This window comes from Cladophialophora immunda (genome assembly GCF_000835495.1).
Source record: "Cladophialophora immunda strain CBS 83496 unplaced genomic scaffold supercont1.3, whole genome shotgun sequence".
In the NCBI taxonomy this organism is placed as follows: Eukaryota; Fungi; Ascomycota; class Eurotiomycetes; order Chaetothyriales; family Herpotrichiellaceae; genus Cladophialophora; species Cladophialophora immunda.
This window is the reverse complement of record NW_015622543.1, coordinates 4,662,007-4,675,626: the sequence shown is the minus strand read 5'-3', so window position 1 is coordinate 4,675,626 and position 13,620 is coordinate 4,662,007. Positions and strand designations below refer to the sequence as shown.

The 13,620-nt window shown below is 52.2% G+C and overlaps 8 protein-coding genes across 9 annotated transcripts; 3 read left to right on the top strand and 5 right to left on the bottom strand.

Moving 5' to 3' along the window:
- Window positions 1-164: 164 nt before the first annotated feature.
- Window positions 165-2,061, bottom strand: PV07_06005 (uncharacterized protein). The gene is made up of 5 exons (XM_016392945.1): window positions 1,217-2,061; window positions 1,118-1,163; window positions 706-1,064; window positions 545-653; window positions 165-476 (listed from the first exon to the last, which is right to left on the bottom strand). The coding sequence occupies exons 1-5, from the start codon at window positions 1,805-1,807 to the stop codon at window positions 340-342; spliced, it is 1,242 nt and encodes a 413-aa protein (XP_016250464.1). The 5' UTR covers window positions 1,808-2,061; the 3' UTR covers window positions 165-339.
- Window positions 2,062-2,133: 72 nt separating this feature from the next.
- PV07_06004 (uncharacterized protein) lies at window positions 2,134-3,541 on the bottom strand. The gene is made up of 3 exons (XM_016392944.1): window positions 3,337-3,541; window positions 3,158-3,246; window positions 2,134-3,106 (listed from the first exon to the last, which is right to left on the bottom strand). The coding sequence occupies exons 1-3, from the start codon at window positions 3,353-3,355 to the stop codon at window positions 2,390-2,392; spliced, it is 825 nt and encodes a 274-aa protein (XP_016250463.1). The 5' UTR covers window positions 3,356-3,541; the 3' UTR covers window positions 2,134-2,389.
- A 162-nt stretch (window positions 3,542-3,703) lies between these two features.
- Window positions 3,704-5,788, bottom strand: PV07_06003. 2 transcript variants are annotated; one of them, XM_016392943.1, is made up of 4 exons: window positions 5,540-5,788; window positions 4,839-5,361; window positions 4,347-4,787; window positions 3,704-4,292 (listed from the first exon to the last, which is right to left on the bottom strand). In XM_016392943.1, exons 2-4 carry the CDS (start codon window positions 5,357-5,359, stop codon window positions 3,938-3,940), a joined length of 1,317 nt encoding a protein of 438 aa, XP_016250462.1. In that variant the 5' UTR covers window positions 5,360-5,361; window positions 5,540-5,788; the 3' UTR covers window positions 3,704-3,937. The 2 variants fall into 2 exon arrangements, with proteins under 2 accessions (XP_016250462.1, XP_016250461.1); XM_016392942.1 differs by having other exon boundaries at window positions 4,839-5,788.
- A 319-nt stretch (window positions 5,789-6,107) lies between these two features.
- On the top strand, window positions 6,108-7,890 carry PV07_06002 (26S protease regulatory subunit 10B). The gene is made up of 3 exons (XM_016392941.1): window positions 6,108-6,534; window positions 6,586-6,972; window positions 7,029-7,890. The coding sequence occupies exons 1-3, from the start codon at window positions 6,318-6,320 to the stop codon at window positions 7,604-7,606; spliced, it is 1,182 nt and encodes a 393-aa protein (XP_016250460.1). The 5' UTR covers window positions 6,108-6,317; the 3' UTR covers window positions 7,607-7,890.
- Window positions 7,723-8,115, bottom strand: PV07_06001 (uncharacterized protein; the record flags this gene model as incomplete). Its single annotated transcript, XM_016392940.1, has 1 exon — window positions 7,723-8,115. The coding sequence occupies one exon, from the start codon at window positions 8,113-8,115 to the stop codon at window positions 7,723-7,725; it is 393 nt and encodes a 130-aa protein (XP_016250459.1).
- A 1,171-nt stretch (window positions 8,116-9,286) lies between these two features.
- PV07_06000 (uncharacterized protein) lies at window positions 9,287-10,856 on the top strand (the record flags this gene model as incomplete). Its single annotated transcript, XM_016392939.1, has 5 exons — window positions 9,287-9,474; window positions 9,531-9,904; window positions 9,961-10,193; window positions 10,251-10,515; window positions 10,576-10,856. 5 exons carry the CDS (start codon window positions 9,287-9,289, stop codon window positions 10,854-10,856), a joined length of 1,341 nt encoding a protein of 446 aa, XP_016250458.1.
- A 373-nt stretch (window positions 10,857-11,229) lies between these two features.
- PV07_05999 (uncharacterized protein) lies at window positions 11,230-12,135 on the top strand (the record flags this gene model as incomplete). The annotated part of the gene is made up of 1 exon (XM_016392938.1): window positions 11,230-12,135. The coding sequence occupies one exon, from the start codon at window positions 11,230-11,232 to the stop codon at window positions 12,133-12,135; it is 906 nt and encodes a 301-aa protein (XP_016250457.1).
- Window positions 12,136-12,150: 15 nt separating this feature from the next.
- On the bottom strand, window positions 12,151-13,615 carry PV07_05998 (uncharacterized protein). The gene is made up of 2 exons (XM_016392937.1): window positions 12,672-13,615; window positions 12,151-12,599 (listed from the first exon to the last, which is right to left on the bottom strand). Exon 1 carries the CDS (start codon window positions 13,423-13,425, stop codon window positions 12,742-12,744), a length of 684 nt encoding a protein of 227 aa, XP_016250456.1. The 5' UTR covers window positions 13,426-13,615; the 3' UTR covers window positions 12,151-12,599; window positions 12,672-12,741.
- Window positions 13,616-13,620: the final 5 nt, after the last annotated feature.

Below are 13,620 nucleotides of genomic sequence, written 5' to 3'. Positions count from 1 at the left end.
CAGCTCTGCTGCGCGTTTGAAACGCCCACGTTTCGAAAACTCGGCGTTGCATCGAGTTGCAGTGGAGGGGGGTAAGTTCTTCCAGATGCGAAGGCAATGCATATACACACACACATCCACATTCACATTCACATTCATAGAAAGAGAAATGGCCATATGCATGGGTCAGCCGCGCTGGCGGCCAGGGCCACGTGTGGCCATGTCCTGGGCGGCCAGCGGGAGGAGCCAGAATGGACAATGGAATACGAAAATCGACCGCAGTCGGGCCATCTGAGGGGCTTGCTGCGCCTCACCAAAGCTCCCCCTTACTTACGAGTACAAGCACAAGTCGTATAAATCCTAGCTTTGCCACCGCGCGACCTTGCTCAATCTCTGTACGGCATCTTTGCTGATACAAAATGTGGGATCCAGCTCTTTCAGCCCGGGCTCATTGTATATTGCCAGGGTTGCAAGCCCAAGATATGAGTGCAGGAGATCTGGAAGGAGTGTTAGGACACCGAGTTTCTGCACGGCGGTGGGACCTCGAGACGACGTGAGCACTCACCCGGCAGTTCGCCAGGGCCTTTCGCAAATCCTCCGATAACGTGGGTGACTTTTCCCAGAAGATATCTCCTCAACGAGTCGACATCAACGAGATGATGCTGTTGCAGAATCTGCTGGACCATCAGTCGAGTAGCCTCAATGGATCATGTGGACACAACCCACTGCAAGGGCTCCCACGTTCCAGAAGCAGTAACAAGTGTCTGCAATCTTCCCACAACGGCCGCAAAATCCAGCAATCAACCCCTGCGTGACCAGGCTGGTGTGCATGCCGGAGACATCAAAGGACGACGGCTGAGCTTCGTGGTTGCTGCCCGTATCGGCTCGGTCTCCAGGTTGACCCTCTTCGTCCTCGTCTTCGTCCTCGTCCTCTTCTATCCATGTTGTTTGTCGATCTAGCATCCATCTGGTACAGATGGCAGTGTCGACGTTGGCTCGTTCTGCCATCTCCTGCACGGATACCACAGGCTGTTGAAGCAGCGCGAGAAATGAGAGTGCAGCGATGCCACAGTAATTCAGCCCGGCTAGCAGAGAAATCAGCACAGTGATGGGCAATCAAACAGTCGAGGGAATTTACAGTGAGCTTCGAGAAGCGGAGCTTGACCAATCCCGCCTTCATGAGACTAGGATAGATATCAGCCTTGGCCTGTCGTTTCGTAAACCACTGGGTCCTCACCTGACAATTGGCAATATACCTCTGCAAGGCTGCTTCGTCGAACTGCGACCTTTCCGCGTGCTCCCCATATCCTTGTAATATTCTGATAATGCCTACGGCGCACATGCAGAGTCTTGGATCATCCGCCCCTTCGACCTGATCGTCCTCTCCGAGGAATTCCCCAAAGCTACCATTGGGCCTTTGCAAACCAGCCACCCAGGCAAGGCATTCTTTCCTCTTCACCCTGGAAAGGTCATCTCCCAAAATCACCAAAGTAGCCAGCGCAAAGTAGGTATTTGGCAGGTTGGCGGGATCCCAGTGCCAGTTGTGGTAACTCCTCTGGCCACCCAGCATGGTGCCTGTGAAACCTCGGAAGCCGCCTGTGTGAGGGACCTGACAGGTGTATATCCACTCGATCCAACCATGTTTCTCGGATGGCGTGATGACGATGTCGAGTGCTCCTAGCAGATCCAGCGCAGCCACGATGAAGAAGCCGAAACTCATTCGGCTGGCTTCGCCTGAGGTGTAAGGTTCGGGCAGGATTTGCGCACACCTTTTCCAATATTTTACGTGACGCTCCCTGTCAAGGAGGTATTCCTCCTCGTAGGCCATGTTGCAAGAGCCAGATCGCCGTAAGATTTCAAGAGAAACTCGTCGCCAGAGTGCAATCCGGAGAGCGTGCGGCGGAAGCCAAAGTCATCAATGTAGGTTCGCTGCACAAAATGCACCGTGCTTTCTCGGATCCCAGCCGTCTCCAGATGACTTTTGACCCCAAGGATCCAGAAGAGAAGATCAAGTTTGCAGGGCTCTACGAGCCAATCCAAAGTATGGATCGGGTATCCCAGAAAAATGGAGTAGAATATCTGGGCGCGAACCAAAAACCACTTGGTGATGGACCAAGAAGAGGTCAACAAGGCTAGCTTTATAAGGCGCGGAAACACGAAGCGACTGACTCGAGCATTTAATATAGGACGTTCAATCCCACTTTCATCGGGACAACATATACTAATTGAAACGTGCCATAATAATACTTTCAAGTGTATCAAGAGAACTCTGTCAAGTCATAATCTAAGTCCGCCTATCTGCCGTGCATCCTTTTCATTTCTCGTAAATGATGGGCCTTGACCACGCACGTCTTATGCAATGTCCCGGAAAGAATTTGAGAATCGAAGGAGAAATCCACCAAGAAAGCAATCACATAAAATCGTCATCTCCAAGGCCGTCATCGTAGCTAGTCGTGTCTGCTATTCCTCTGCCCATGTCCCGGGTGGCTGCAAGGGTCGACTTTGTCTTTGCTGCCTTTGACTTTTTGCCGCCCTTCTCCTGTGTCTTTTCCTCCTTCATCTTCTCGTTGCTTAGAGCCGTTAGTGCACTGGCCGCCTTTTTGATCTCCGCACTGGGTAGCTCCGCAGATATTTGCTTCACAAAGGTCGGCAGCCAGATGGCATAGTGCGGTTTTGAAGAAGCTGCTGTGAGTAGGGGGACCAGAGTGGCAGAAAGGGCGTCGAACTGTGTCTTGGTGGCGGGCTTGAATAGGGGGAGTTGTGAGAGGTCGATCGTCTGACCCGGGTTTGCTTTGTCCTCTATTATTACCGCTTTGTTCGGTGCGACACGCGACTTGGGGTCCAGCGCCGCATCGGCAAACAGATCTTGTGCATGTTTCAGGTCAGAGTCTTGCTCCGATTTCCGCAGCCTTGCACGCCTGCTTGCTTCATCTTCGTCTGAACTTTCCTCGTCTAGCTCCTCAGCACGTTTTCGTCGGTTTGCCTCTCGGTGCTCCTCTATCCGCTGAGCCTTGCTCTTCTTGTTTGCGGCGGCTTCTGCATCAGCCTTGGCTTTGGCTGCGGCTGCTTTGGCGGCTTTCTCTCGCTCGGCTTCAGAGTCTTCTTCTTCCTCCCAATTGTCGGCGACCTAGCATTCATCAGTCTTTAGTTGGTCTGCCTGAAGCGCAGCCTCACGTACGTCATCGGAATCCTCTTCGTCCGCAAACTTGCGTCGAGCAACGGGAACATCTACTGATTCTTCTTCGGAGGACTCTTCAGACTCCTCATCTGTGAAGATAATATCGTCAACAATATTCCTGGTGATTCGAGGTAGTGGGAAAGAGGATTTCCCCCCGCGGCTTCAAGACTGCGACTCACCCCACTTTGAAGGAGGCATAGTGTGGTCACTGAAAAAGACCACGGGACTTCGCCTTTTGCTTTGATGGGTTTGTCGGGCGTTAAGAAATTTCGTCGCAAAGTGCGCGATTGGTCAAATGCACGCAGAGCGCAAAAAGAGTAAAACAAATTGAGTAGAATATGGGGAGTTGGCGCTCAGTCAGTGACGACAAGGAGGCGATCTTCCAAAATTCGGGTCGAGGACAACAAAATTGCCAAGACTTCGCATGAATGAGATAGACAATTTGGTGTGATTCACGTGACTGTAGCGAACATCTTGGGTAACTCTAGCGAGAAACAACGCCGAAGCGCCACGTCCCGAAATGTTTGGTCAGGGGCGAGCACCAAAGGTGTTTCAGTCTGCGTTGCCCTCGTGAATACAGCGTGAAAGAGACCATCTTATGAGAACAACGCATGTCCCGTCTTGTATTGAGATTTGCATAATTCGTACTTTATTCCTGCAAAGTGCATAGAACACACACAACCAGACCCAAGCTACCTGAGAGGCTGGTCTCCGACGAAGTTGTTTTCCGCTATCACTTCCTCACGGTTTGGTATCCCGTTATCTCCGAAATCCTCCTGCTCACAAGGTGACAGACTTGCGGAAGTTGGTGCCAGCATAGATGGCGTTGGGTCCCAACTCTTCCTCGATGCGCAGGATCTGGTTGAGTTTGGCGAGACGTTCAGATCGTGCTGGCGCGCCAGTCTTGATCTCTCCAGCTCGGATACCCACCACTATGTCGGCAATGGTGACGTCTTCAGTCTCCCCGGAACGATGAGAAACCATCACTCCCCAACCAGCTGCATAGGAATCTTTGGCGGCTTGAATGGATTCGGTAAGGGTACCGATTTGGTTGACCTTCAGCAACAGAGCATTGCAAGCCTTGGATTCGATGGCTCTCTTGATGCGCTTGGGGTTCGTCACAGTCAGGTCGTCACTAAGTGCCGTCAGCAATCGTGGCTCGTTCCTGCCACCAAGCATGAGAACTTACCCGACAATCTGGAAGTTGGACGTCTTGAAAAAGTAGCTCCACGCCTCCCAATCGTCCTCGGCAAAGGGATCTTCGATCGAGACAATCGGATACTTGCTCGCCAGAGACTTGTACATGTCGGCCAGTTGCTCGTAAGTGATCCACTTGCTGGGGTCGCTGTCGGGGTTCTTGAAGTCGAGATCGTACTTGTTCTCCTTCTCCTTGTAGAACTCGCTGGAAGCAACATCCATAGCGATGTTCATCTTGCCCTTGTAACCAGCTTCCTCGATCGCAGCAGAGATCAGGTCCAAGGCTTCTTCGGCGGTCTGGATATCTGGAGCAACGCCACCCTCGTCACCAACATTGCCAGCGGACTGACCATACTTCTTCTTTGCCAGAGCCTTCAGCTTCTGGTAGACTTCGGCACCCCATCGAAGACCTTCACTGAACGACGGTGCTTGGCTATGATGGTTGTTAGCCCAGCTCGCAGTGGCTTAGGGATGGGACTCATACTCGGGGACAATCATGAATTCTTGGAAAGCGAGACGACCACCTGCATGAGACCCTCCATTGAGAACGTTCATGAATGGGACAGGCAGCACATATGGCTTCTTTGTGCCTGCCAGATCTGAGACATGTGCGTAGAGAGGGACGCCTTTCTGAGCAGCACCGGCTTTGGCAACCGCAAGACTGACACCCAGAATGGCATTGGCACCAAGGTTGGTCTTATTTTCTGTTCCGTCGAGCTCAATCAGGAACTTGTCGACCGAGGACTGATCTGCGCAATCGATGTTCTTCTCAATCAACTTCGGCCCGATGATGGAGTTCACATTGTCAACAGCTTTCAGAACACCTTTCCCTCCCCAGTGTGTCTTGTCACCATCTCGGAGCTCGCAGGCTTCGTGCTGGCCGGTGGAGGCACCAGAGGGGACAATGGCGCGGTGCAGACCGGTCTCAGTCACGACGTCGACCTCGACCGTCGGGTTACCCCGGGAGTCATAGACGGAGCGGGCGTGCACCTTGACGATAGGCATGGCTGTCGGTGGGTCAGTGAATGGAAGATATCGGAACAATGGAATGAGAGCGAGTCGACGACTAAGGGCTGAAGCGCTGAAGTAAAGTCAAGCAAGTAAAGGGAACAGCAGTTGGCAACTGCGACATGTGCTGAGGAGCTTCACCAGGGCGGTGGAGGAGAGCTTGAGCAAGGTACTTACTTGATTTCAGTGGTGTGACAGAAAGAAGTGTTGAGTCAGTAAACAATTGCTTAGTGATAAATCCAAAGCGGGAAGTAGGAGTACAGCTAGGTCCTCTTTGAACGAAGTAGCAGAGAGGGAGAGAAATGTGAAGTGACGAAAGAAAAGATATCAGAAGCAGAGAAACTTTTTGTTGCTTTTGCGGTGGGGTATTGGGCAAGAGCGACTGAGGGTGTTGATCGCTACAAAACTTCAACTCAGCAGTTTCGCTCAGCAGCGATGCAGGGCGGGGAACATGATTGACCCCTCCGAAGCTGTGGTTGCCCAAAGAACTATTCACTCGTCGCCGGCCACCGACTGCGGATAGGCCAGGGCACCAGGGGTCCTCCCGCGCCCAACCCGCCCAGCCCGCCTTGCTCGCTACCCAGCGAGCCAGCCCCGGGCTCTCGTTGGGCCACTAGGCTGATCAATGGCAATCAAGAGTACGGTAGATTGGGCAATTGGGTTAGGCAGTGGCACGTGATCTGCCTCGTTATACCTTCCCAGATTTCCCCTGCGCTTCCTGCGCCTTTGCCGCGTAGTGCTCCTGGTACCTGCAGCGCGCAAGCTTGCCATTTCTTAGACTATCAGACAATAACTGATCTTGAATCCTGAAAACTGCAACGACACCTTGCGGATCCCAGCCTTTGAGATACGGGATATTACGCTCTTACATCCCCATCGTCGATCCCGCACATCCTTACTGCCATCAGTCCCGCAACCACGCAGCATTTCACTTAACGTCCTCCAAATCCACAACATGGACGGAAGCGGTGATCCGGAGCGGCAGCAGGCCCTCGAACAGTATAAAAACAAACTTCTAGAGTCTCGAGAATGGGAGGCCAAGTTAAAAGCGCTTAGAATGGACATCAAGGGTCTGCAGAAGGAGTTCGAGACAACAGAGGAAAACATCAAGGCGTTACAAAGTGTTGGACAAATCATCGGCGAAGTTCTGAAGCAGCTCGACGACGAACGATGTATGTTTGTCCAACATACTATGCTTCTTGGAAAAAGCTAACGTACTCTAGTCATTGTCAAGGCATCCTCAGGTCCCAGATATGTCGTCGGCTGCCGTTCCAAAGTCGATAAGGCCAAACTGAAACAAGGCACGCGAGTGGCGCTCGACATGACCACTCTGACCATCATGAGAATGCTCCCTAGAGAAGTCGATCCGTTGGTCTACAACATGTCTTTGGAAGATCCTGGACAAGTCTCTTTCGCTGGGATTGGTGGTTTGAACGAACAAATCCGAGAACTGCGGGAGGTGATCGAGCTACCGCTCAAGAATCCCGAGTTGTTTATCCGAGTGGGTATCAAGCCTCCCAAAGGCGTCCTGCTCTACGGGCCTCCCGGGACCGGGAAGACTTTGCTCGCAAGGGCCGTGGCAAGCAGTCTGGACACAAATTTCTTAAAAGGCGAGTCCCCAAGTCATCGTTAATGGACCCCAAGCTCAATACTGATTCCGTTCCAGTTGTGTCATCCGCTATTGTCGACAAATATATCGGCGAATCGGCAAGACTGATCCGCGAAATGTTTGGCTACGCGAAAGAACACGAGCCTTGCATCATCTTCATGGACGAAATCGATGCCATTGGTGGCAGACGGTTCAGCGAGGGAACATCGGCCGATCGAGAAATTCAGAGGACGCTGATGGAGCTTCTGAACCAGCTCGATGGTTTCGACTACCTCGGAAAGACCAAGATCATAATGGCCACCAACAGACCCGACACGCTAGACCCTGCTTTGTTGCGAGCAGGTCGACTGGACCGAAAGATTGAGATTCCACTACCTAATGAGGTTGGCCGTTTAGAGATTCTGAAGATCCATGCTGCTGGGGTGGTGACGGAAGGTAACATCGACTTCGAAAGCGTGGTCAAGATGAGTGACGGTCTCAACGGCGCTGACTTGCGAAACGTCGTCACCGAGGCCGGGTTGTTCGCGATCAAAGATTACAGAGATGCTGTCAACCAGGACGACTTCAACAAAGCGGTGAGAAAAGTGGCCGAGGCGAAGAAACTCGAGGGCAAGTTGGAGTATCAAAAACTGTAAGATATGACCAGGCGGCTGGGATTTCTTGGACTGCATAGCGAGACGGCCCTCGGGCCTAAAGCAAGACTTGCAGCGGTTAGTAATAGATGGCTGCGACATCCTAATGTGGTTCCATATTATGCCTGCGTGAATCCCATGGCAACCCGCCACCACCTCTGAAGGCCTCTTGCCTCCATATCTGTGGCCATTTCCTTGACCGTCGCGACTTCTTCCAAGCATCCCGCTCTTTCATCGTCCTGTTGAGGACCATCCCGCTGAAGCTCGGACGAAATGGCATGGACAGGCGCTGCCAGTTGGTAGTCTTTGTATCTCAGGTCATGGACTGTGTCGACCCATTTCTGGACGTTGGATCGATCGTAGCCTCGTACATACATGACACCAGGGATTCCCCCTGACCGAAGTAGAGCGTAGCATTGGTACTGTTTGGCGGCGGCCTTGAGCCGGGCGACCTTCTTCCTGGATGTGATGTGGTGGGTTCGGATCAGGGCATGGTATGCTGCGCCTGGCATGCCTCGCCATCCTGTGATGAGACGAGAGGAAGCAGGATGTAAAGCAATATGTACCTGTATGGGATACTTGGTTATTCCTTGAGGCGAAGCCGAGCAAAGCTGGATGAAGGTTGTCGGCAGATTATCGGCTTAATCTCCGCCTTTTGCCATCGAGCCATCTCGCCGTCTCACCGTCACCCTTTCGCCCCTACAGAGACCGCAGTAACAGAGCAATCAGACGCACGAAGCAACCTTGCTTAGTCTATCTCGTACTTCATACCTTCATCTCCTCTACGTTGATGTTCGAATTTGCAGGTTGACTCGCACCGACGCAGTCCAACCCAGATTTCAAGCAGCCGCTTTCATCATCATCTCCCTTCCCATCCTCTCCAATGACCAACGATGCGACCCCTTTTGACTACTGACTCCCTGAAAGAGACGGACTTCTGCGCACAAAACCCCCTTGTCCTTTTGGCGCCTTCCCCGCATTGAGGATCTCGCACCTTCGAAGCTCCGATTTCAAACTCGACACCGGCACAACCTAAGATGGCGGCATTCGGCACACAAATAGCGTGTTCGAGGACGAAAGAGCCTATGACAACGAGATATTTCATGCTGGTTTGATGTGTCTAACCATGTCCTGTTGCCGGTGTCACCAGAATGTCTATCCTATGTTGACAAGACTCTCTCAAACATGGACAGGGGGAACAAAAGGGCAGAATATCTATGTCGACACTGCTGATCAGACACCGCCAATGTCGTGCCCTAATTCCGCCATTGTGCCGTCGGATCCTCGACAAGCAGAAGCAGCTGCTAGCCTCGGTACATGCAATGCACCCTTGCTGCTGAATGGACCTGGGATTCCCATGGGGCTCTTAGAAACGACGCGATTTGCGGATTTGACCATCCTTTCTACACACTAGCACCACCTCTTACAAATGCTCCATGTCTTTTGGTCGTCTGGGCGGTTTATTTGTTCTACCCCGGCTATTCTGTGACTTTGTTTTCTTCTTCTCTTTCTGTTTCATTGTGCGCCCCAAAGAGCCTGAGGATCGCGGTGTGAAATTGAAAGCCAATCGTTATGGGTCTCTGTACTCAATGATTCCGTTGCAGCTTTCGTCCAGAATCTTGACAGGTGACAGAGAGAAAGTCGGACCAAATCTGCTTCTGTTTTGCACAGACACCTGTCGTCATGTCAGACCCCCGGCATGACATTTCTAAAACAGGTGTCGATGCCATACCCATCGATGCCCCTAGCAGCAAAGAAATTGAGATCGAGGCAACGACTGTTGTTTCTTTGCCACCAATTACCCTTACAGATGGTGGATTCCGGGCATGGCTCCAGGTCATTGGGTGCTTCCTTGTCTTCTTCAATGTCTGGTAGGAGTACCCGGTTTTTAAGGGGAGACGGAATGCTAATTGTGGCCGGCGACTAGGGGCTTCACATTTGCATTCGGCCTCTTCCAGAACTACTATGAGACGTCCTTCTTAAAAACCAGCTCTGCATCCGACATATCCTGGATCGGGACGCTTGCATCCTACCTGTTGATCGTCATTGGCATAATTTCTGGGCCGTTGTTTGACCTCGGTCATTACCGCATCATGCTGTTTGGTGGTGCGGCCATGTCATGCTTGGGGATTTTCATGTTAAGCTTGTCAAGCGAGTATTATCAGATTATATTGACTCAGGGCATTTGCACTGGCCTTGGCTGTGGTGTCCTCTTCATTCCCGGAATGGCACTTGTTAGTCGTTCATTCAAAGCGAGGAGGGCAATCGCACTAGGTCTCGTGAGCTGTGGCGCTCCATTTGGTACGTGGAAGATCCAGACAATATCAAAAGCGACCCTCGCTCACTATCACAAACAGGTGGCATCATTTATACCATTGTTTTCCAGCAGCTGATCGACCCCTTGGGTTTTGCTTGGACTGTTAGAGTTATGGGCTTCATCATGCTCGCGTCGTTTCTTCTGGCCTTCCCTCTGTTGCTCTGGGGGGCTACAAATATTGGTGACATCAGCTCGGGTACCGCGCGAAAACTCTTCGACAAAGCAGCTCTTAAGGATATTGGATTTTGGTGTTATACATGGGCAAACTTCTTCGTCAGTCATTGCCCGGCCCAACAAGCTATATCTGCACGTGAAAGCTGACTGTCACAGTTGTTTACCGGTTACCTCGTTCCTTTTTTCTATATACCCAGTTACGCACAGCTTGCATTGGGCACATCACGAGCTCTAGCACTTTACTCGATTGTAATTGCGCAAGGCGCTTCAGTGGTAGGACGAATGATAGCTTCGACCGTCGCGCTACACATAGGTGTGATGATTCCCTGGTTGATATGTGGCTTTGTCTCCGCCATACTCTGCCTGGCCTGGATAGGCATCAAGAGCACGGCTTCCTTCTGTGCCTTTGCCGCTCTCTACGGTAAGCCTTTCCAACATTTCAGTCGTGACTCTTACCGCGGTGGTACTAACTAGCGTGCAGGCTTCTTCAGTGGCGCTCTCATTCCACTCCCGCCCAGTATCTTCCCCGTTGTTTGCCCTGACCCAAAGGTCTTGGGCGCCCGACTTGGTATGGCTCAAGCAATCGGCGCCACCGCTTCCCTTATCGGCAGCCCGATCGCTGGAGCCCTGGTTGGTGATGATGGGCGGCATTATGTGGGACTGCAACTCTTCAGCGGGCTTGTGATGATGGTCGGATCTGTGTTTCAACTATGCCTTTGGTTCACCTTGGTTAAAAAGAGAGACTGCAAGGTCCTAGTCTGAGCCATCATGCCCAAATTGCCGGAGGAAAGTGTGTCGAGCATTTCACCACTGCCTGCGCGAGTCCAAGGGTGATGTCCGCCTAAGGTTCCTCGAGAAGCTTTATACAACTATGGTAACCAGTGGCATGGCCTTGCCAAAGAATGAGCGAACTAACTCGGACGCCTTACGACATACTACCGGGAAACGCAATACTCGTGACCTGAATCTCAGCTCAGACAACGTCCATAAATAGCCTCTCCGCCATTCGGCCCCAGCCCTCCACATTGTCATCCCCAGAATCATTATACCAAACCAACTGACAAAAGATATGCATTTCGCGGCAATCTAAGGCAACCTTCTTCCCATCCGATTTTCTCCAAAGACACCTACCACGATGCCTCTTGGGGTGGACGATGATGATCTCGAAGCCGCCATCGGCATGTACAATTTCCGAGCAAAGCATGGGACTAGGACTGCACATTCGCTACAGCGGCAATCTCCAGAAACGGGCTCTCGCCTACCATTGGCGATAGGACCATCGCATCATCGCGATGTGTCGTGTGCTCGAGGAGAGGAGCACGCAGAGAAAGAGTCACAGCAGCTCAGTCCCGTCCAAGAAGAGCAACCCAACAGCCGCTTTGGTTCGCCGGTCACCATTCATACCTCCTCGCCACGGCCTAAAGCAAATGCCCGTACTCCGAGGGAAGGCAAAGGCGATACGACGTACTACAGTTTTCAAGGTGGCAGTGACGAGATACAGCCTCGAAAACTAATCCACAGCACTTCTCTCCCTCCCATTCCATCCCGCCAACCTTATTACTCCAAGCCAACTCTCCAACGTCAGCATATGCCTTCACAGAATATCTGGCGCCGGCAATTCGGCTGGGCAGACGTATTCGAGCAGGAGCTGCGGGACCTCGACGTCAAGCCCGCGTGCATACCGAAGGCGAGATCTGCTAATAAGGCTTCCCATATTCGGACCCTGTCGGATCTGTCATCGACGAGTTCGTCGCTGCCCCAAATTCAAAAAGGGGTCTCGAGTTTCTGGAAACCGAAGAGAGATCTGTATTCACACGACTCGACTTCCTCCGCTTCAAGTACGCAGGATGACATCGATTCCCGGGAACCTGCCACCAGAGCTGATGTACCACCACGGCATACGGAGAAAAGATTGACTCGCTTTGAATGGCTGTTCAGGAAGCTTCCGGGTGGTAGTGATCATGTCGGTATTGGTCCTGTTGAAGAGGCTGGTCAAGATGATCCAGGACACGGGGCTAGGGATAGGAAATTGAGGGCTTGAACAGCCAAAATCCCACTAGGCCCCCCGGGATGCTAGTGCACGGGCAGCGCGATTTCAGCTCTGCCTGTCTGTTCGGAGTGGTATGTGTTAAAGTGTGGAACGTGGAATGAAGCAACAGCACACGAAGGTTACTGGCTCGGAATGACATGATCTGAGGCTTTCATCAGGATTTATATCGAGATTCTAGTCTCAAGTCGTACGGTTGGCTATTTTTACAGGACCACAGGACAACCCATGGCTATTCCATCATGGAATCAACTGCATATGTCGGGAGGAGGTCTGATATACAAAGGAAAGCATCAGGTTTCTAGGCAGAGAAATGCTTTCATGGAGTTTTCCGAGCGAAGTGTTCCGTCTCTTGCATCCTTTGCTGAAGTTCCATGTGCGGCCGTGATTGTTTGATCCAGTGAGGCGGCTAGTCAGTTGTTCGACGGCTGGAACAATGAGGAGGCGATTGGATGTTCCTTCCTAGGTTGTTAGCATTTGGAGCGTTCTGGGCCTTGAACTTGATAGAGGAGTCTTCGTGTTCCTCTCACCTCGGACAGATGTACCACCCCTGCCAAAGCCAAGTAGACACCACGAGCAAGTCGCTCCAAACGGAAGCGTCTATTTTGGATACTTCTTCCAACCTCGCCCGTGGCCCTTCTGTTTCCACTCTCTTATCAACTCCGGCATGCTTTCCATGGCCTTCTTCCTCTTCTCCAGCGTCGCCCCCATGCGCCTCTCCCACTTGTGACCCTTGACCTTTTGTCCCTCGCCCGTACCTCTAATCCTTAATCCTCTCTGCAGCAGCCGCTCTTCCTTGAACGCGGAAGATTTTCGCCCGGGTGGAAGGAGCTCTTCGATACCGAACTCCTTTGCGAGGTTCACGAGGTCCGCTTGCCGGCGCAGGCCAATCTTTGGGCCAGCCCAGCGGCCAGTGATGAAGTTTTTGCGTGGGAGGAAGGGGTTTGGCGGGTATTTCTGCAGGGTGCTAGGCGTCGATGTCGGGGTCGGTGTAGGGGGAACTGCTTCTTCAGTTGTCTCTGCCGTGGGTAATTCGGACTGTGAAGAAGATGCTGGTGCTGACACTGATATGGGCTGTGCAAGGATGCTCGCGACGAGGCGCGAAGGTGGTGAAAAAGCAGACACTTGGTTTTGCAGCTCGGCGGCTCGTGCGACGGCTGCTTCTTTCGCTTCTCTCCGCGTCAGCGGTATTGTGATGCCTGTGAATTTTGCAGAGTAGAGCTGGGGAGGATAACGAGCGAAGAAGTTCTTCAGCCGGAGCGGCAGAGCATTGAGCTCCGCCATGGCAGAGATATGGGAGACCAACGCCAGGAAGTGGTGACGGAACAGGTTGTGACGAGAAGCCTTCGTTGTCTGTGTCTAGTAGGAGGCAACAGTGCAGTGCTGCTTAGACCTGGTCGATGGTATCTCGGCAGTGAAAGGCGTCTATCGGTGACTGTGAGCCTTCAATCCTTCACCACATAGAAAAAGCTGCTGGAG